Here is a 22,214-nt window from a genome sequence, read left to right as displayed (position 1 = left end):
CCAGGTGATTTCTTTGTTTAACTGTCAATCTTTGGTTGTATGTACGTAGTACCTTTGTTTTATTTCCTTTCCATCTGAATGCCTGTCAGTATTGCCATCAAAAGAGAGGAAATTATCTAAAATATCCGAAAGTATTCAAAAGTACTGTCTTCCTTTAAATCCCCCTGATGCAAAAGTGATAAATAAGTCAAATATCTTAGAGAGGACAAGAATATTATCAATCCTCATCAAAGTACCTTTTTGTTTCCCTCTTTGTTTCCTAATTTCCATCTGAATGTCTATCAGATCAGTAATGCCATCAAAGAGTTTAGCATATTACCTAAAATAGCTGTACTTTCGTCTTCTTAAATCTTCTGATGCAATAAATAGGTCAAAGGTCTCGGAGAAGACATAAGCCTCATAAAATCCTGAAAATGCTTGGAGAAGTTTGAACATGGAGAGTCAAATACATAACAATATACAACCCATCGAGGGGAGGGGGGGTGGGAGAGGGGGCAGCTATTCCACGGATGATGGTGATATTTCATTTATAGTTCAACATATTGGTGGGAGAAAAATGATGACTTAAAAGGGCCTGCCCCCCGACCCTTCTGTCCAGGGCTTGCAACTTGTTTACCAGTTTAACCCTTGTTTTTGAGCACTCTGTTCTCCATCTGTCGCAACCTCCAGCCTGACTTTGATTAGTCCTCCTTTTTGGATTCTGGCCCAAAGATCTGATACAAATTACCTCGGGTATACTGTAAACAGTGGGAACTGAAGCAGTGGCGGAGCTTCCAGAAAGTCAGAGGGCGGATGCCCCCCCTAACAGACTGAAATGGACTGTTGGCACCCTTTTCAGCTTTTTACCACTTTTTACTTATTCGTGATTATTGACTTTTTTATTGCTACCTATTGACATTTGTTACAGTTTGTTGGTGTAAAATGGCGATGACACCTACATATTCTTCGTTTATCTGCAAATTAGCAAGGCCCGGAAATTAAGCGCCATTTCCGCCGATCTAGGGAGTACCTGTATCCTTACTCAAAAAATTTCTGTACGCTCCGCGCCAACCTGTGGTGGCGCTCCGCTTAGTTCCGAAAGCGCCCCTACAGACCATTGATATTCTGGTTAAAGGTTTTTGCAGGCCCCAAAAAAACAGGATCATGTTTTTTAAGTGTTCATCTGTTTGCATTTGCTGTATTTGCAAAACGGTTTAGATTGTATAGAAAATTATTTTTAAAAGCACACACACACATATAAATATGTACGTGGTTACCTATGACCACGTATGCAATTTTCCACCTTTTTGGAAATTAGGAAATGGCCATCTAAGCTAACCTCTTTTCGCTAAGTATTGGTGAGGTGGACATCCAAAGTACCATGATGAACCCAAATTATGGCATGTTGTGGACATAACTTTCCAACAGTTTGATTTATGCCCCTAACAATATTCTATTTACATAACTTCATATACATGTAAAAAGATGTCAAGAGTTCAAATAGTGCCTTTCCCAAGTTTTGCAGACTGCACTTGAGAAATTCAAGGACTTTTCGGCCAAGACAGAAAACGCCCCTCCCTATATATCCCATTTGACACACTGCATGGGAACCATTATTACAATAGATTTGTAATAAGCTCTTGCAATTTCCACTCCCCAAAATAGGAGTCTCTTTCTCCACCCACCCCCTCCCACCCCCCCCCCCAAAAGTCAAGAAAATGAGAACACATTCTGAGAATTGTCACGATTTAATTTTGAGATTTTTATAAAAAATGATCACCAATCGATGTTGCTATAAGGTTATGCATAATGTTCCAGTGAATGTATACAATTAGGAATACAGGAAAATAGTAAAAAAAAAAAGAAAAGAATTATACGATGGAGGAAGAAAGATTAAGGGAAAAAATTAATGGATACATAAATTTACAAGAAAAACATAATTTCTCTTTACAATTAGGATTCAAATTAAAACAAAATCGGTCTGGGGCTTATAAAAAGGAAATGTGTACCACAGACTTTTTTCAGTCTTGAAATGAAGAACATTGGTTCAACTCCAGACTTTCTGTTCTAGAGACCATATATATATTGAATTGTATCCACTTTTATCTGGATGTAAATATTGTGCAATAATGTGTGATGTCATACATGGATTACTCTTCTTTTCTTGTGGGGGGGGGAGGGGGGTGGGGGTCAACTTGAAAATCATTTTATAACTATGGGAAGGGTAACTGTATGAAGAGATGTTATCTGCAAGGTTGAAAATGATATATAACCACACAGGGATTTCACAGAGTGATTTCAATTGTGATGGGCTGAGGTTTGGAGCCTTGGACCTGTCCCCATGCATTCCTCCTGCAGATGAGAGTGTACAATTTTTTAACACATTTCTGGCAATTCCTGGGCCCCTTCACATCTTCCTGGATCCCCTTATTAACCCTGGTTCCCCTTTTTAATATTGGGTCCCATCTCCTCAGGTCCTGGTGATGCAGGGAGCATGCACTGTTACTCCTACAGGTATTCAATGTAAAAAAATATATAAACAGACTGTATGATGTACTGTACTGGGATTAATAAATCTCAAACTTTGTCGGTAACAGAACATGCTGTAGGATGACTGGAAATGAAAATGTATTTCTTGAACTAACTGCATGTAGGTCTCTTTTAAACCTCACATTTTGATAAACTTTAAATTTCTTTTGGATTTTACAACTTTTACTCATACTTCCTCAAGCTTAAAATGACTCCCCCCCCCAATCCAACAAAATTATACACATAATAATTTGAAAGTAATTTCATAAATTAAAAAAATATGTGTCCTGGTCATGATCACACATACTGTAATATATGTATGTTCATTGATGTAGCACCATTGCTGTCAAAGGAAAAAAACAAGTCAAATAAAAATGGGCAATAACAAATTTGTGTAAATGTCTGTAAGATATGACCTAACATTTCAATCATAGTGCTAACAAGACAAATATAAGGTTTCTTTTTATCAAATGTCCAAATCGTGGATAAGGTTTTAAGTCTCCCATGGCAAGACAGTTGTTGCATAATTCCTGATTTTTTTTTTTAATTTTGTGTGTGTGTGTGTAAATACTGTAACATGAAAGATGTGCTATTGTAAATAAATGCCTACAGATGAAAGGCACTTTTTTTTCACTTTGTTTTCCAATAAATATTTGTTTTGAAATTTAAACAAAGCAAGGAAAAACATACCCTGTATGATGATTTGCAAATAGATCTGCCTCAATTATCTCAGATCAAAGTTATTGTCATGTTGTACGTATCAATGATCAAAGGAGACACAGAAGTATATAAACAAAAAATCGTCATTTTAAAAATCATTTCAAAAATACTAACATTGCTACAAAACTGAAAAATAAAAAAATTTGCCTTTACTTTTCACTAAAAATGAATTGATGCAGTATTATAAAAAAAATAAAAAAACTATTACATGATAAATGATTTTGAAAGCAATCTCCAAGAGACTTGAAAAATACTGGTACGAGTAAAAATGGTAGCGGGCTGTGATACAAAATTTGGAATCTTATATTAAAATTTCTTACAAGACATTTCTTCAATTTCTTCATTCATTCGTTCCCATCTCTCATGATCATTGGTTTTTTATCGTCAGACGGCATCATATCAACCAGTTGTCGATGGAAATTTCACATTCATTTTCCATTGATGCAAGATTAAGCCCAAAATAATTCTCCACTATACACATAGGCAGTGTTATAAAAACACCATGGGAAAGGTAAACCATTAAAATACACAAACAACAGTGCGATAGATAACTCTTTTCTTTGCCATGTGTATTATACTAAATGTTTGCTCCTATTTGTGGAGGGGAGGGGCTTAAACCAATGGAATTGAATGAAATGAATAGTCAGTTCTCTACATACAGTGATAACAAGCATGATCACTTCCACACTGCATAGACTGCGAATGACAAAGAACTCATATTTAATCTACTTTCCACCAAGATTTTTATATATGCAGAGTAGTTTATTCCTAGATAAATGTGCTTTGAACCTGTTGTGAAATGTCTCAAGCTATATCGATATTATGGTCAACTTTGAAGTTTGTGAGGTTTGAAACAACTGTTACTACATTGAATCCACAAAACAAATGTCAGTATATTTTGGAGCTCAAATGCACCTGCATGGTGTGAGATCAATGACCATAAAAGCAATACCAGTTTCAAGCTATAGTTTCTGCTTAATTCCAGCAAAGGTAAATTCCTCGTGCGAAAGTGAACTTACTAAAACAATAAAGAAGAAAGCTCGTCAATAACTTCAGTCTTACAAGGTTGACTGAATCTACCTGAATACACATAAAATATGAAAGTAAATTTTTGTGAAAGTTATTTTTCATCTTTATCATAAAAAAGTCAAGTGAAACAATCAATGAAAAATGATCCACTAAATAGAACAAACCTTCTTCTCTATATAGAAACACTACGGAAGTCATATACCATTTCTGAAATTTGTATCCCTTTGCCTTTCCACAGAAAACTACACTTACACATCCCATTTTGAATCACGACGGGCATTTATTGTGAAAACATTTCTAAAGTTCATCTTCAGTTTTGTCACCACGTTTCGAAATTAATTTGTATAACCATAATTCCCTAGCCTTAGACGCAGGTAAATCTTGACGGGTCTTAGTATACAAGTAATACTTTTACATCAATATTAGTCAGAGTTAATCTGCTATTTAAAGCATGTTATTAGATCTCACATGAGAGAAAATATATGTCACAAAGTATGAAACGGAAAAAAGAGCCCTTTTATTAATGATTTTACAGATGTGAAAATTGAGCTGTACAGCTCAATTATCACATCTGTAAAATACGTATGAGCAGTATTATATAACTAATACAATCCCACACTTTCAAACCATCAGTAATAGTATAAATCAATTTGTCATTTCAACCATTCGGTTTTTATATTCAGTTTTGAGCCTTCCTTATATTTTGATTTCCCAAATAATCAACGGCGATGAAATTTTGACCTCCCTTGTCTTTATGTAATTAAATGAATCTTCTTCACAAGTGGCTTCGATTTAGTAATTAACGTACATGTAAATTTGACCGAATAAAGGCACATTTCTCGCTATCTAAACATCACCACGAGGGGAATGTTGTAAAAGTATGTCCCACTTCGTTTCGTTTATTTCTGTCAATTAATCACAATGAAAAATAAATTTCTAAAAACATGCTGAGGCAGCGGGTCCAGAAGTAAGATAACTTTCGATTCTGGTCCCTTACAATGTAAAACAAGAAAATTAAATTTTATGTAAAAGGATTACAAAAATTGATTTCATCAAACCAAAAATTGTTGACTCCCATCTTCATCTGCATTTCAATTCAATGGTTGTGCTTCTATTCAGTACGGTAATAATATCCACTGTGTGTCTGTGTCTTTGCACAGCATCTTACCTAAAAAAGAAAATCGAGTCATTTTGAGCATGGTAAAATTGTGATGGAATTACTTTTCTAAACTAAGCAATATGTTCTATACGAATGTTTTTTAATGTATTCTTGAAAGAGAATTTTAGAGGTAGATTCTGGTGACAGAAAAAGTAATACTAATTTAAAGTAATACTAATTAAAATAATACTAATTAAAATACTTAATTTACTAAATAAATAAATTTAAATAAATAAATTTACTAAATAAAATACTAAAATTAAAATACTACATAATACTAATTACAGTCATACTAATTAAAAGTAATAAAAAAGTAATACTAATCAAGTCACTCCAAGAATAATGAATATCGTCCAGTTACAGAGTTGTTGACAATTGACAATTCATAGTCATGGACGTTAATTATGAATATAAGAGACTGACTTCGGTCAGCTTGGGGCTTTGATAAGCCAATGAGGCTTCTTCGCGAGTTCCTGATTGCAGGAGGATCTACAATACATACATACATAATTTAAAGACCTCATCTCAAAACAAAACAAATGTTCAGCTCCATTGCTCTGATGACATCATTCACTCTGCTGTTGCCAGATACATTATAAAACATCAGCAAAAGAATTAAAGAAAACTTCCTTTCCTTGTAATACAAATGCTATGAGGATGATGTTATGGGCCTTAAGATGCAAAATCATTTCAGCCCCTTGGACTTTAAACAATTAGTATCAGCCACCACAGGACCCCTTTGAAAGAAACCTTCATAGGCTAAGAACAAAGATAACATCTCCCAAAAAAGGAAATTCTCAGACAAGAGGGAGAAGATAGTGGCAATGAGTCCATTTTGGAGGGAGGATGTGTGTAAAATTTTACAGCATGCCCCTCCACCAATCCCCATCATTGCACTAATAGGAAAGAAACCCTTAGTGATCTCTCTCTGCCAATGTGGAAGGTGCAAAAGTTATATGCTAGTTTGATTTATAAAATGATTGCATCATGCATCTTTTAGAAAAAATTCTAGGCAATACTTTGGGAATTCCACTACAAACAACGACATCAAAATCATCCTCGTAAATTAAATTGATAGCAGAGTTGTCAACAAACCTGTTTTTTTGAATTACAGTCCAAATGGATCATCGTCCAGAATGAGGGGTATCCCAGTTGAGGTGGTGAGTCCTGTATTTCCAGGTGCACCGCCGAACAGATCTGTGTTTGCAAGAGAAGAATTGTCTTCAGAGTCCAACACAAATGTTTTTTTGGCCGACGGTGAATCGATAGCGAATGGGTCATCGGCGAATGGATCTTCATGAACAGGGAGACTTGATTTGAAATGGTCTTCGTCTTGATTTGACGATGATTGAATGCCATGGTTTGATGGAAATGACGGATGAAATGGATGGTTTTCACCCACCGAGGAAGAAACGCTACTTGGAAATGCCTCCTCGAAGGCTGCCCACGATGACGGCTTGGTGGAAGAGGTGGGAGCTGAGCTTGACAGAGCGACATGATCGAATGGTACTTGTTGGAACAAATCTCTCGACATGTAACTGCTGGCATTGATAGAAGAATGTGAGCCGATTGAAATGGAAGCTGATTGCTGTGAAAAGTTTGATGACACGCTTGAGAACGCATCCTCAAAAGATGCTGTGGTATGGACAGGCTTGACAAAGTCTGTGTTAAGTCCTTTGCTGTCGTCATCAAAGTTTGCCCAATTGGTTTGAAGACCTTGGATAGGAGAAGGGTCAGGTGGTTGAGGTTGAGAATTTCTGGCCAAGCTAATAGGCAAAGGAATGTCTTTATTAGTCCTCCTTCTAGGTCTGGGAGGTATTGGTGGAGGTGCAGGACTGGTATCTGTTGCAGGGGCGGATGGGGTATCATACCCCTTGGGGAGGGGTGGGGGAGGCGCTTGAGGTGATGGAATGTCATCATCCATGGTCAAAGTTGGTGGAGGAAAATCTGGACTGGGGAAAGAGAAACCTTGAGGTAGTGGAGGGGGAGGGACCTGAGGCGAGGGAAAGTCAAAGTTCTCCGGTAACGTCGGAGGCGGCCCAACAGGGGAAGGACAACTTTCTTCCGGTGATGGGGAGGTGTCCTTTTCTACAGATAATGATGATGATGGTGATGATGATGGTGGTGGAGCTTGATTGGATGTATCTTTATCTATGATGTTATCAACAGTGGTATTGCTACATTCCAAAGTTAACTTCTGCAAGGTATTCTTTAAAGGCAGAGATGGCCGATCAATATTCGGATTGCTTTCAATGGCAATGGGTTCATGTTCATGGCCCTGCGACTCAGTCGCATCACCCTCTGAGGGAGTACTTAGTTTGTTCTCATTTAGTTTAACGTTCTGAATGCTCAAGTCAGAGCTAGTGCTAATACTACCCTGTGAACTCTGTTCTGTACTGTTCACATTTTCTTCACTAGATAAATCACTAACATTAGATGCATCGTGCGGTTTCGTTAACCTAACGTCAAGTTCTTTCTCTTCAGTGTCCTGGGTATTACTATCCCCTTCCCCATTTGTATGACTTCCATTTTTGTGATCAATGTACGGACCTATTTCTCCGTCCTTTGTACTATTATGATCCTTACTTCTATCTGCCGATACTAAGTTTAATTGGTTATTATCTAAATTTTTATCCTTTTCAGTGATTTCATTACAATTCCCACCATTTACCAACTCATTCTTAAGCATATCACCGTTTTGTGGGACTACCGATTCATCTACTTTCATGATAGATTCCTCATGATTTGAGGACTCAGACTTTTCAATTTTGCTTCCTTCCTGAAGTCTCTTGTCAGTTTCTATTTCCTCTGTATCTATTTCAGGTTTTTCAGCCTCTGAAGTATCTTTTCCTTCTCCTTCACATTTTTTTTCTCCCCCCAATTCTGACCTATCTGACTGTAAAGGATCACTGAGATGCTCTCTGGGTGTATCACTATTGGAGAGAGTTTCTCCCATTACTGGGGTGACTTCGTCGGGACCCAGCCCGGATGTTTCCGATGATGAAGATGAACTAGTTAACAACGTACTATCACTCTGCTGCGGAGCCAAATTTGGAACTCCAACTTCTCCAGGTTTGGCCATCTTAAATCCAGAGAACATATCCTTTCCACTCTTGTTGTCTCCCGCAGAGCCTCCACCACCCAGTATGGCAAAGTCAGAGAACGGATCCGGTTTCCCCGGTGCAGCCGCAGGCTGGCTGGGGGCAGGCCTGGCCGGTTGCATGACGGAACTGCTAAATAGGTCGTTACCATTAGACTGACCCATAGGGGGCGAGGAGAAGGGATCGTTCATGGCATTCTGAGTGGGAAATGGTTGTTGCTGCGGCGGCATGCCAAAGCCCTGCTGGGCAATTGGCATTGCGTACCCTGCATTAAAGTTCATTGCAGATCCCATGGGAGGGCCAAACGGATTGGGGTTGGGTGCTTGGCTAGGGGGAGACTGGACGGTGAGTGGACTGGTCAAAGTATCGCCGAATTCCTTGAAGAGGTCTTCTGAAGCTGATGATGTAGGCTTAGTTTCTGTCATTTGACTGTCCATCTGTAGGTAGGTAACAAAATTATACAAACTTGTTTCTTTTTCATAGTAGTAGTGACTCACCTAGTCATAGCCACAGTGTAATATTAAGTGGGAATGACAAGAATATCAACTGTTTTAACTTCAGCAGTACAAACCTTGACTATAAAACCTTCTCCTAAATCATGGAATATGGAGGGATAAAAACACACTCTCGAAAGTCTTTATGTACACTTATCTTGATCACTACTACTGTTTACCTACAGTACTCCTTTATGAGATATCTATGCTCACTGTCAAAGGGAACACCATCAGGCCTCAAAATATGGGCTATCTACTGGCTAAATGCCAACGCATGTAGCCAGTAGAAGTAAAAGGTATAACAGCCATTTTCTGCTGGTAGACATTGAGACGTTACACACACGGTATTAAGTCGGTTAACAGTCAAAGAATCAGAATGGTTTGCGTACGGAACATACTAGCCCTGTATTATTGCTTATATATCAGCAGATATTACTGGGCTGCTTTTGAAAGCCTGTACGAAATACCCGATGTGTGTTGCAGTTTAGGAAATACCAGTGAGGACTGGATTGAAGCCAGTAGACCTTTGTGGCTAAAATTGTGAAACTCTAGGCCTGGTCATGAACCTGTCTGTGCTTGTACTTTGGAACGTTTACGTCCATAAATCCTTAATATGAAATGGTCACCCAAACACTGGAAATCAAGAGTCACATGTGCACAGCTTTAATACACTGAGAAGGCACAGCATATTGTGTTGTTCAGGAGCAAAATAAATATTGAGGAAATGATAAAGGCTATTCATGACCTCCCTAATCCCTCCCTGACTTCACCATTTTCCTTACCAACCCCTGGTTACATATTAGAAAATATTTTTTGCTTGTATTATTTTTCACTTGTCCGTAAATGATTATATGCCATACCTTACAGAAAAGGGTTGATGCCATCTCAGAAGGGAAAAAAAAATACAATGAACACATAATGATAGAATAACAAACCTGAAACTTCTTTCCCAAAGTATTCTAAAGTACATATATTTATGATTAGTGAAGCTTTCTGTTATTAAAGGCAAATATTATTCGTAAACACAGGTCACTGAAGGGTTTTCGCACAAGGCAACTGTTGCAATCTCATTATTGAAATTTATGTATTGAATGTTTTCAGTTTCTGGTCTGATTCACATGTATTCATTAACTACTCCAAAGATCTTTATGAATCCTAGGAAGGTATTCCTGTCGTGCAGTGTACAAAATGTACCTCTGGCTGATAATTACTATTACCATATGGTTATCGCAATAACTGGCTGGTTTTTGTTAGGTAGAGTAAGCTACGTCAAAGTATCTTCTCTAATAAAAGTGCTGTATGCATACGGCAGTATGGAAGGCTGAGTATTCGTACAGTTTCCATGACAACCAAACAAAAATTCTTGATATGCACAGCATTATGTCACATATCTTGCAACACAAGCCTAACAAGCTATATGGTACACATGTTGTGACAGCGTGCATGTTTTTATCCCATTAGAGGATCTTTCAGTAAATTCATTGCAAACACAACCAGCTACATTTTTTACACTAATATGAAGAAATAGCATAACTAAACGTACAGAGATGAACACATGCAAAGAGTTAGTATTAAAGATATAAGATGCAGAAGATATATGAATCAAGCCAATTAAAAAACAAAGACTTACTAGTTGGGATTGGAACGGATCAGAGGGTGGCTGCGGTGGGGCCCGCTTGGGTGCAGGAGCAGTGATTACAAAGGGGGATTCCAGAGTCACCTCTGGAGTAGGAGAGAGAGGTTCCCTAGAGGTACGTCTAGCGGAAGCAGGAGGAGGGGGAGCTATGCTGAATTCTTCCATGTTGTGTAAACCCTGAGAGAGGATGAATTATGGTTATAATGTATATAATTCACTGTACACTGACTTGACTATATCATACCTTATATATTTTAATATGAAAGAAACATTTACAACAAAAAGATTTATTTTTTTAACCCCCCTGACATTCAATTGTAAGGCCTGTATCGGTCATGGCAGCCACACTGCAAACTGATATTACAGACAATCGAAAAGTACATAGATTGTGGCAATTACATCGCTTGGAGACCACATTCATTTCTTTTGAATTTTTGGGTATATTTACAGGTATAATGAGGCTGTTGGGTCATTTCCATTTAATTACTAGTGGGGACTACCAAACTTTGTCAAAATTCTTTTTGTCTGTTCCCATTACACACGTTTATAATATTACCAAGTTTCATCCTGATATCTAGCAGAATATTTAAACATTTAGCAATTTTGTAGAAGTTAATTTGCCATGAAATGGATCTAAGAAAACGTTTTGATGAAAATCTATATATAATTATACAGAAACTAATAATAATAATCAGGGGACCATACCTGTAAAAAATCTGGAACCTTAATATATGGGTATTTTTACAGACCTGTATATAAAGTAAGCTGTTGGGTAATTCCAAAAGTATCTAGTGGGGACTTTAGTAGCCAGAACCTTAATATCTGGAAAGACCCTGTTAGTAACACACAGCAATATGCAATAATGAATTCAGCAAACTACTCTATTACTGATAGCAGGATTAGTGAAATGCCTCATTACTAATCACTAGTTAGCTTAATCTTCTGACAATCTTTGAATAATTGATAAGTGCATTGCCAGACGCATTTTGGGCATCTCCCAAAATAGAAAGACACAAAAGCAAAACGATAAATAAAAAAATGAAAAATATTACTTATGACAAGAATTAGTTCGTATGACAAATGTACTAAATCTACAATTAAGTTAGTTCTGCTCAACATAAAGTCTGTTGGGGAATAACTCTGAAACATCGTTTCTTACAGACTTATACATGTGTTTTGGGACCCCTTGATCGAAACGAATAATTTTGTGTGGTCACAATCAGGTTATCTGCTAATATTAAGTTATAGTGAAAATTCATGTCCCACAAATTCTACCAAATCTTCCGTTCTTTCATTTGCATTTGATACTGTCAAATTGTTGTGTGAAATACTGAAGTCTCAGGATTTGATCCAAATAAAGATTCTACACTTTTGAGGAAACTTTCTACCCTGAGATGCCGATAACCCTTTGAAATGTTTGAATCAGCCCGCCCTTCATCACCCCGTCCCCCCTGCCCCCCATAAAAAGAGAAAAAGGAAAAAGAAGAAACTTTTGAAAATAAGAACCTCTTGCATGACTTCCACTGTCCTGGCCAGCTCGGCCAAGCTTTCTTCCCTCTCAGCGATGTCCTGTTGCCTAGTTTTATGAGGGACTGCATATAGTGAGCTAGGATCTTCTTCTACACTGGTTGCAGTGGTAGGCCCTTCTGGGACTGTCTCAGATGAATCATCCTGAAAATCAAATTTTGGTTTATATACTGTACATTGAAGAAAATATGCAGGAACAGGGGACTGATCTAAATCATATTCAACTCGGTGATGATTATGTTATAGTGGAAACTTGAGTGCATTAGTCGTTGAAGTATGAAAAGCTCAACCAACAAATATAACCTAGTATCTAGTTGAAAATGGATTTGGAATTAAAACTGCAAATTAAAACAGTTGGCATTGAAACCAAATTAAAATTGTAATCACAGACTTTCTAGGTACTAAACTGTCTGGTATTTCACAGTTTAAGCTATAATAGTTTATGTCGTTACGGTATAATAGTTTGATTGAGTGAGCCCAATAGATATATTTAAGCATTTTTGTATCTTCTTTCAAAATCCAAGACGAGAGACCATCTTCGACGAGAAGTAACACTCAATGATATCTCTCTTTTTGAAGAGCATCGAAAGAAGTATGAGGCAGTTGTGTCATGACCTCTCCCATTCCATCTCCTTGGATTGCCATTTAATATCCCTGTCTAACAGATGAGTCCGTACTCTTAACCTCTCATCACTGTCTGATACTGAGTGAGGCACATGAGGTACAGTACAGTACTAAGCACCCTTTACATGGCTGAACAGTAGCAGCCATGGGTGTGTGTGGGGTGGGGGGTGGGGATAGGGAAGGGAGGAGAGAGTTTGGTTTTGCTAACGAGAGAAAACCGAACTCCATTTAATCTTTAAGTGGCAACAAAGTAAACCACGCTACAGTGAGCAACCCCTGTACCATGACTCTAACCTTATGAACAAGGAAATTACAAATGGTTAAATTTCCATATGCTCTTCATAGAACATACAGCTAAATAGAAAACACCTTAACCCAATTTTCTTGTCTTAGAAGTAATTTGCTGGCGTTTAGTTCATATTATTCCTGCAGTATTTTCAGCCCTACTGTTTATGTAAAGCAGTCAAATGTATCCAAATGAATCGAATGAACTTCCACGGTAACGGTCCCATTCTGTGGGTTCTGAATTAAAGCTGTTCCTGCCTTGAAATCACAACAATCACTGCTCAACCATGTTCTAATGTTCTTTTATTCAAATGAGAGGAATATGTATGTAGAGCAATTTAAAGTGGCCATGACACGAAAATTTCAAAGTCCTATATTTTTGGGATCCATCAAAGGATGTTCTCTAGAACATGTATCAACCAATCTGCCAGTTTAAAACTTGATTTTTCAAGTCGAAAATTGAGAATGAATTTACCCATTTCGGCGCTTGAAACTTTGTTTACTCGAAAATTTTCCGATTCGCATGACGTCATGTGACGTCACGTTTTGAACACATTTGTTGTCGCTGCTTACGATCAGGGAGTTGTTCCATAACAACACGTACACAGTAGACAAGTACACATACAACTAGTAGTTACTAAACAAAACACCGATCACAAGTGCGATATCAAATCAAAATTTCCTGTAAAATGGCGGATCCAGAACCAATTGCGGCAACCGAAGTTCAAAGTGATAATGGTTCTTCACCAGGCAGTGAAATTGGGCTATAATTATAGTGCCCTTTCTCATATTCGAAGCAGAGAGTGAAGGCGATGATCATTCCAATATTGAACCAAACGTTGAGGGTGGAGCGGAGGTGTTAGAACCGTATCAGTTCGAGCCTGTTAAACGAGCCGAAATTGAAGCTCCACAAGATATCGAAGAAGAAATCAGTTCGAAACCATTGCAAGGAACATACAACGTGGTAAGAATTTATTAACGAAGCATTTAAAAACAAAATCCAGTCCATTTTGTGCATGTGTTGTTGGAATTCGCGGAACACCCTAAACCGTATTGTGCGTTGTGTTACGGTAACTTACAACCCATATGTAGAGTGTGTAGTATAGTCAGTATTGCGAAGTTCGCCATACTGCGAAGATCGGCCACCCTTAAGAAATACACGATTTCACCATGAAAATCTACAGGAAGAGTCAAATTTCACCAAAAAGTACGAAGCTACAGTTATTTTCTCTCCAAAATGACCCGTGTGCAAGAAATTACTTACATATTTGTCAATAAAATGACGAAGATCTATGAAGTCTGTTATTATTACTGAAAAAGCAACTGCGCCCCCAATTTTATCACCATCGCCACACTGTGGGTTGCGCGTCCGAACTTCGCAATACTCTAGCAAGAAATACCAGTTCCACAATCACGAAGAATCTTCTTGGAAAACAACGTGAAAACAGTTTGCAGGAAAGAAAGTTTGGCCGTGTATCGTACTATAACAAAATTCTCCCACCATATGAAGTATATTTTCAAATGATTTATACCAGAAGATTTAGTTTTGGGGTGTTTTAAGTCTTAATTGGCCGAACTTCGAAGTCACCATCCTACTAGTAGGGTTGGTTGCATACTGAAAGTTTGGCTCGGGGATGTACTGTAAGTTGCATTATGCAGCCATGCTAGGTAGGCATATGTGTTATTTCATACTTATTATTACTTGGCTAGTACTTTGGCCTGGAGTTTTGCAAATCAATTTTCTGAAACAAAAGAATGTTTCATGATACATGGAAGGTGTAAAATGAATCACAACAAATGTAACCATAACTGTACATTGTATGCCTGCTTGTTATTGTGGACATCATGGGCCAACATTAATACATTTTGAACTTTCATAAATTTTTTCCCAGGCAGTACAGATACATAGCCTACGGTCAACAGGTTCAATGATACTTGGGGTTCCGAGCAAGACACGTCAGGGTTGTGCTACCATCATGTGCAGTCCAAAGGATCAGAAGTGATTTTCCAGCCAACGGTCATTAGACTGGATTCAAGTTGCCAGGAGAAAACTCATTGTATAGGAAGCCTTGGTTGAGAAATTCCTCCAGAAACACCTTTTCTAAACTACGATTGTGTTGGATTATCAATCCGTCAGGGTTCCCTCAGTGTTGATATATTGAAATTCAAGACTTTTAATTCAGGATGAAAAGGTTATTTTCCAGACCCAAGATCAACAATGAAAGAAAAGGCATGTTTTGAAGCATTTGGACACAAGTATTGGCGTGACTGTGATGTCATATAATATGTGCATAAGGGAACGGGCATTGACCTTTTTAAGGGGCATTTACCTCCCAGACGTTTGATTCCTACCTTTAATCTGGAAGCCAAAATATCCATATCACCAATGATATTTGACAGAAAAGTCATAATAAAGACCAATGGAGGCAGCAGAACTCTTGAATGTTTAGACTTTGTTTCTTCAGCAGCAGTTGGTTTGTTTTGTAGTCTTTCTTCAAAAACTCAGCAGTACACCCTGTTAATGGTCTTCGATTGTTTTAATGCGTGTGATGCTGTGTTTCACATTGCCCATCAGTGTTGTACGTGTCGTCGTGCTTGGGTAACATTTTTGCATGTGAGTTACTTCGTGTATTGTTTCTTGGTTTAAATAACCCTTTATTGTATTTGCTTCTGGATTATTCTAATTAATTTGTCACAACAACGATTGATAGCGATGGACATGCAACTGCTTTGTAGGCTTAAAGCAAAAAAATTCATGTAAGTTGTTTTCTTTTAACCTCATTTGATGTCACAAATTACATTAGTGTAATTTAAGAATGAAAATGTTTATGAAAAGTAGTTTTACTTTTATGTCATATAATACAATGATTGTTGTTAATGTAATTTTAGATTGTCCAGAATGACTGCCTAGAACTGATATTGAATAAATTTTGTTCAATGATTTAACACTTGAACTATGTTGTGTGAATTTTTGGCTCTGTGACTTTAAAATAAATCGCTTTGAGATTTAATTTAACACCCTTTGGAATAAAATCTTTTTACCTACCTATTTTGACCCATCCCTATTACCCCCACTCCCTCCACAACATAAAAAATGGTTTTCCTAGAATAGGAATAAGAAATTATTGCTATAACTAACTGATCCAGCATATTCCAGAAATAAATTGGGGCACTGGGATTTGTTCACAAGAAGATGTAACCCATCGCTTCTGAAGCTAACCTCATATGTTATTAGTATACAATAGAGCAATGAAGGGGGTGTTAATTTAGATGATACAGTAAAATCTCTTCGTCTATTGCAACTTCAGTGTAGTAACGCTAATACTATAGTACTACTAGTGCTCGGCGCGCTACCTCCTAAGGATCGCCACTTGCCCCATTGGAGGTTTCCTGTTCCCCGATCTGGTCTTCAGAGTAGTGTTTTGTGGATTACTTGACAGAAGAATGACTCTTTTATGTCGAACCGTTAAAGTCCATTTGTTTTATTTCATAACAAAAAGGATCGAGGGATCGTAGTATGCTTCCGTGAAGTGTTCGCTTCATTCGGAGCTGCATACTGGCTAAGCCCAGTGAAATCGGCGCTGGTGTTGTGCACTAACTTGGTCATAATCGCCGTGTTTTTTTCGTCCTTCAGCCATGGATGAAGGCTAATTGCATGGGTAATGATATTTATGCAGCCCCCAACAACACAACGGACCGGCATTTCTCTCGGATAGTTTACAACAGTTGTAAAACAAACTTGAAATTTCTAACGATATAGCGTGATACAGTGGTTGTTCTCTCAGTGTAAATGTGCGTGTATATGGAACGGTATGATCGTCGCGCATCCGATACATGCCTGGGCTTTGCACTTGTGTTCCTAAAATGACGTCATCATTGTCTTGTTGTGAAATCGCATTCTCAGATATCTATATTCGAATGCGAATATTAAAACGTTAATTACTAATTAGTCCTTGAGGTTTTCAAGGTGTTGAGGATAGTTTTGAACATAGATTTTCTCATAGATTCAGAGGAAGTTACTCTCGATGAGTTGGATTTTTCGTGTCATGGCCTCTTTAATAAATTTTCAAGTACAGGAATACTGTATGTCTGTCAGTCCTAGCATTGAGAATCTACTCGCATGTTTATCTCTTTCCCGAGAGAGAGATAGAGGGAGGGAACATGGCACAGGGAGATGGCAGCAGTGATACAAACTTGACCGCCAACGGAATGACTGAAGGTGGGCAGTGAAAACAATGTCCATATAACCCTAGATGTCTAGATATATTTTTTAAGAAATCTCTACAAAGTTCTGCATGTTATTAGCGCTAAAGGAATTTCACCATTCCTTACTTTCTCGAATAATCCACTTCCCAACACGATATAAAGGCATTTTAATAGATCATCCAAAATTATTTTATCAGTTTTTTCTTTCTTTTGCAAATTAGCAAATCATCACAGCTAATCATGATGGGTGAAGCATAAGTAGTTTCACTTCCAAAATATTCCATACAATTGTAAAATTTGCCTCAAAAAACAGTTAATAATAAGTCAAGCAATATCTGTCAACTATAACATCAACTTGAAATTTATATGAACAAAGGGACTTTGAAAGTAAAAGGTGACACATGCAAGTACCTCAGTGACATCACACACTAACCCCTACCCCCCCCCAAAAAAAATCAAAATCCTTTAACAAGACATTTTTATACCTTTGATATTTTCCAAACAGAGAAAGATATTTCGGACTACTAAGATATTTGGGACAGTTGCTCATTGCGAAGATCTCCACCATATTCAGCAATGTTATAAACATAATGGATAAAAAAAAAATTTCCTCCTTTGGGCAACGATATAATTGATAATTGATTTAAAGTTGTCTTCGTTTCCTTAATTTGTACTTTGCCTAAGTTGAATCAAGTGTAAGTTCCGATTTACCAATAAATGCATGCAATTTATCTTTGATCTAATAATCTTAAATTGCCTGAACAGATGACTTGTGTGATTGTTGACAACTTGTTTAGTAGCTAGTCTCCTTAGAACTCTTCGTTAAATTTTAACAAAAGCGTTCAACGATGACTTTTGAACTATAAATTGTTGGAACAGTTTTATGGCTGCACTTACAGGCTGAGAGTAAATATTTTCATGCGAGGGCTGTTTGCTTCCTTGGAAATCTTCCATCTGTTTCTGTTTGGTCTTCAATACAGACTCGAAAAGTTCCTTCAGGGCTAGGACTACATTATATGCCTGGTTAACACAGAGAGAGAGATATGAGAGAATGGTGAATGATCAACAATACTGAACTACAGAAAAGAAACTTACAATTATATTAAAAGAATCTTTAATAAAATGTTGATGTATGCAAGTCTTTGTACTAAGACATAATAATGTGGAATAATATTTTCTAGTGACAACTTCTCAATTGTTAATATTCAACAAACTCTGGGTGGTTTCATACTGCATGCTCTTTCATAATAAGCATTTTCCCATTGGTCGTTGAAGAATCAAAGTACGATACTTCATTGGGATGAAGTGAATGTACTTGGTATTCAAACCTGTTTCCATGGTGACCCCAATTTTCACCTTCATTATCACTGCGACACTCCAGCATTCCCCCTTCCTGTAGTACTAATTAATGCATTGTTGATCTGTAGTACTAATTAATGCATTGTTGATCAATTACAGCAGTCTGATGTGATGCGTATCGGTCAGTTTATGTTTAAAATTATAGAACGCAATGTTCTTACGAAAAATGTACATTTTTAAATTCAATAAATGATTACTTATTACGTTCTAACAGAGGAAAAACAATTAGCATGAAGTATACCCCCCCCCCCCCATGGCACAGATAGAATTTAAATGCTAAAATTTCTAGATGCTAACAGTTCAAGTACATTTACACATGTTTTATATATACAGGCAATATACTGTAGACTGTATGCACATCATACATGATTATACATCATACAGACAAACTTGAATAACATTCAATTATATAATTGAATATTGTTCGATCCATACAATCCCCACCCCAACCATTTTTCCAAATAGATTGATATTACTATTTAAAATCATATTCGTAGCAAATTTATAATTAAGAAAATGTTTGCTCCAATATCAGAAATTACATTTGACTAGTCAAATTGATGTAAACATGCATACATGATGATGGGATTTTACTCTCATACATATATCAAATTTATATTGATAAAAATATGTAAAAGCAAATCCTGAAGCAGCACTATTAAAAATGTATCACAAGGAGAGGCAGGTTTAGATTACTCGAGAGTTCACAACTCCAGACTTATAAAGTGGATTTGGTATTTCACACTTGACCTAAAGTTTCTCGAATTTCAATAGCATAGAAATACTGCACGTTTTTATGTGTTAAAATTTCTGCTAAGTGCACACACAGCTCTTCAACATTCTAAAGATTGTAAAACACACTACTGTACATAGTACAGTACAGCCGGCTTCTTCACTAACGCATTGTAAACGTGTTTCTACCAGTATCTATCAAATGATCATGTTGTGTAAAATACAATGTTCAGTTTATAAATACAACTCACAGCACTGTAGTTGTAATGTACAGTAGTATGTACAGGTATTGTACAGTAGCTAAGGTACCCTAATCAGTATTAAATAGCTGAACATTGTATAGTATAGGCCGGTGTGTGGTAACTTGGTAAGGCAATGTAATGAATCCAACATCAGCCAAGTACATGCACAAAATACAAATGTTAGATTGAACACTCAAAAAATTGCAATAGTATCAAAACAAACCTTTCATGCCCTCTTAAAAAAGGAACTCTTTTTACACAAGACGTTCAAATTCAAACAAATTTAGAACAAAGTTGTGCCTGAAAGAGGAGAGTGCTCCTATCTTCACTTACATATTTTTGGGTGGGATTTTAAAAAAAGCTACAATTTGGCCCAACTTTCAGTTTTTTGGTACTGCATAACTTACCTATATAGCTACTGTATAAGGCTTTAAGTTCCTAATACTGCATAACTTACTGTACCTATATAGCTAAGTATAAGGCTAAGTTCTTGATACTGCATTTATAACTTACATATATAGCTACTGTATAAAGCTAAGTTCCTGATGCTGCATAACTTACCTAGATATACAGGGTAGCTATTGTATTTAAGGCTAAGTTCCTGATACTGCGTAACTTACCTATATAGCTACTGTATAAGGCTAATTTCCAGATACTGCATAACTTACCTATATAGCTAAGTACTGTATAAGGCTATGTTCCTGATACTGCATAACTTACCTATATAGCTACTGTATAAGGCTAATTTCCAGATACTGCATAACTTATCTATATAGCTAAGTACTATATAAGGCTATGTTCCTGATACTGCATAGCTTACCTATATACTGTACGTAGCTACAGTACTGTACAGTTACACCTGATTATTGAAGTCTCCTTGTCATAGCCTACCTGCCACAGCTACTGAATGATTATATATTTAATTAATAAATCGTTCCATCTTTGCCAATACCTATCAATCAATGGGAATATTTTGTGCCAAAATACTTTATTTCAATTTCTTCCCTTGCTATATTTATCCAACTGGAAGAGTACTTGTCACATGCTCATTTCCTGCACTTGATTTTTTGCCTCCATTTCTAATTATCTCTCTCAATTTGATCGGTTCATCTCCGTTCAATATATCGGATCCTTGCGTGGATTTTCTCACGATACTGATACTTTCCGTTTTATTTTGATCAAGTGAACAGCAGGAAATATTGTTTTCTATTAAATTCTATTAACAAATATTAAATCATTCAAAGATATTTTTTTATCAAAAGAACTGCATCTGTGAGAAGTTCCACCATTTTCTACAATATCACTGCATGCACACAGTTGTTTAATATTACATGCAAACTGTTCAAATTCCCCCACCCCCCCCGCCCCCATAAAAAAAAACCTTGCTTGATGTATCAAGCCTAGGCTTAATAAGCTTATAAATTGGTTGTTTCCTGTATCCTATTGAGAGTTCCTGTATACATCCTTTTAGGTGTCAAACATTGTAAGTTACGATTAAACATTAAATAACATACATGAGCATTTAAGCATTGATCAAACAAAATGAAAATATTGCGCCAAAAAAGTCTGTTCCAAAACTAAATTTCAGAACTACTTTCTTTTCCCTTTTCAATTACATATGTTTTGCCATTAAGATGAAACTAGATATATTCAAATGCATTTTGTAATAAAAGACTAATAAACAATTTATTAACAGGAAGTAGTGTGTCTTTAAATGCTGTACACAAATACAAACACACCTGTAGCGTAAAGCATATAGGTCGATGTACCTTTAAACTGTAGATATATCGTATGCTATCAGATGAAGCCTGTTTTTGATAACAGCCTCGCATATACTGTATTGTACCTATATACTTACAGTATGTCTTCCTATCTTTATCTAAACAACTGTAATATGCTGATTCCCTTTTAGACGTACTGTAACTGACGGTATCAGACAGTAGATTTGTAGTGAGTTTGTACTCACATAATTTGTACTGTAGAGTACACTAGTTACCCGACAGTGTTCTCCCCACCCTCATGGATTTGTACTTGTGCTACTGCAGTACTCAGGACATTTTGAATAGTAGTATACCGTACAAACTAGTGCAAACTAACGCACGCCTACTCGTGGGTAATAACTTGTATTGCAGCATTGTTACCTGTACTATACTCGCTCTCATGGATTTGAACTTGTAATACAGTGCAAACTAGTGCAAATTAACGTACGCCTACTTGTGGGTAATACTCTTTTTGCAGTATTGTTACCCGTACTCCTATACTCGCCCTCATCGATTTGTATGTTTGCTACGTACAGTAGTACTTAAGACATATGGTAGTAGCATAGAAACTATCTAGAGCAAACTAATTTACCCATCCTCATGCTTAGAGCCTTGTACAGTGCTCGTTTTCCTACGTTTTTTCTGATTGTAAAACTAGCCAATCCTTTGTGGAATCAAGTTACAGTATTGACCATGACTTTTGGTTAATATTCAGCCTGGATTCTTACATGCAAAGTAGGCTACACCTACATCTGATACAAAAGTGTTATAATGTAGGATAACTTAAAATGTTGCTACTTGTTTCTTAAAGCAACAGATTATCACTAAACAT

At 36.9% G+C, this 22,214-nt stretch overlaps 1 protein-coding gene across 3 annotated transcripts in view; it reads right to left on the bottom strand.

Annotated features, from left to right (window-relative positions):
• Positions 1 to 21: 21 nt before the first annotated feature.
• LOC139977612 (uncharacterized) overlaps positions 22 to 22,214 on the bottom strand; it is a 39,948-nt gene continuing 17,755 nt past the window's right edge. For 2 of the 3 annotated variants that reach the window (XM_071987048.1, XM_071987056.1), the window contains exons 5-9: positions 18,187 to 18,309; positions 12,154 to 12,318; positions 10,642 to 10,824; positions 6,512 to 8,954; positions 22 to 5,425 (exon numbers count right to left, since the gene is read on the bottom strand). In XM_071987048.1, the coding sequence (XP_071843149.1) occupies positions 6,525 to 8,954; positions 10,642 to 10,824; positions 12,154 to 12,318; positions 18,187 to 18,309 (2,901 nt within the window). In that variant the 3' untranslated portion in view covers positions 22 to 5,425; positions 6,512 to 6,524. The remainder of the gene's footprint in view (positions 5,426 to 6,511; positions 8,955 to 10,641; positions 10,825 to 12,153; positions 12,319 to 18,186; positions 18,310 to 22,214) is intronic. The other variant, XM_071987066.1, reaches the window with a different exon arrangement.

The sequence above is a fragment of the Apostichopus japonicus genome, chromosome 2 (genome assembly GCF_037975245.1).
Source record: "Apostichopus japonicus isolate 1M-3 chromosome 2, ASM3797524v1, whole genome shotgun sequence".
Classification (NCBI taxonomy): Eukaryota; Metazoa; Echinodermata; class Holothuroidea; order Aspidochirotida; family Stichopodidae; genus Apostichopus; species Apostichopus japonicus.
The sequence above is the reverse complement of the archived record's forward strand: the minus strand, read 5'-3'. Positions and strand labels throughout refer to the sequence as shown.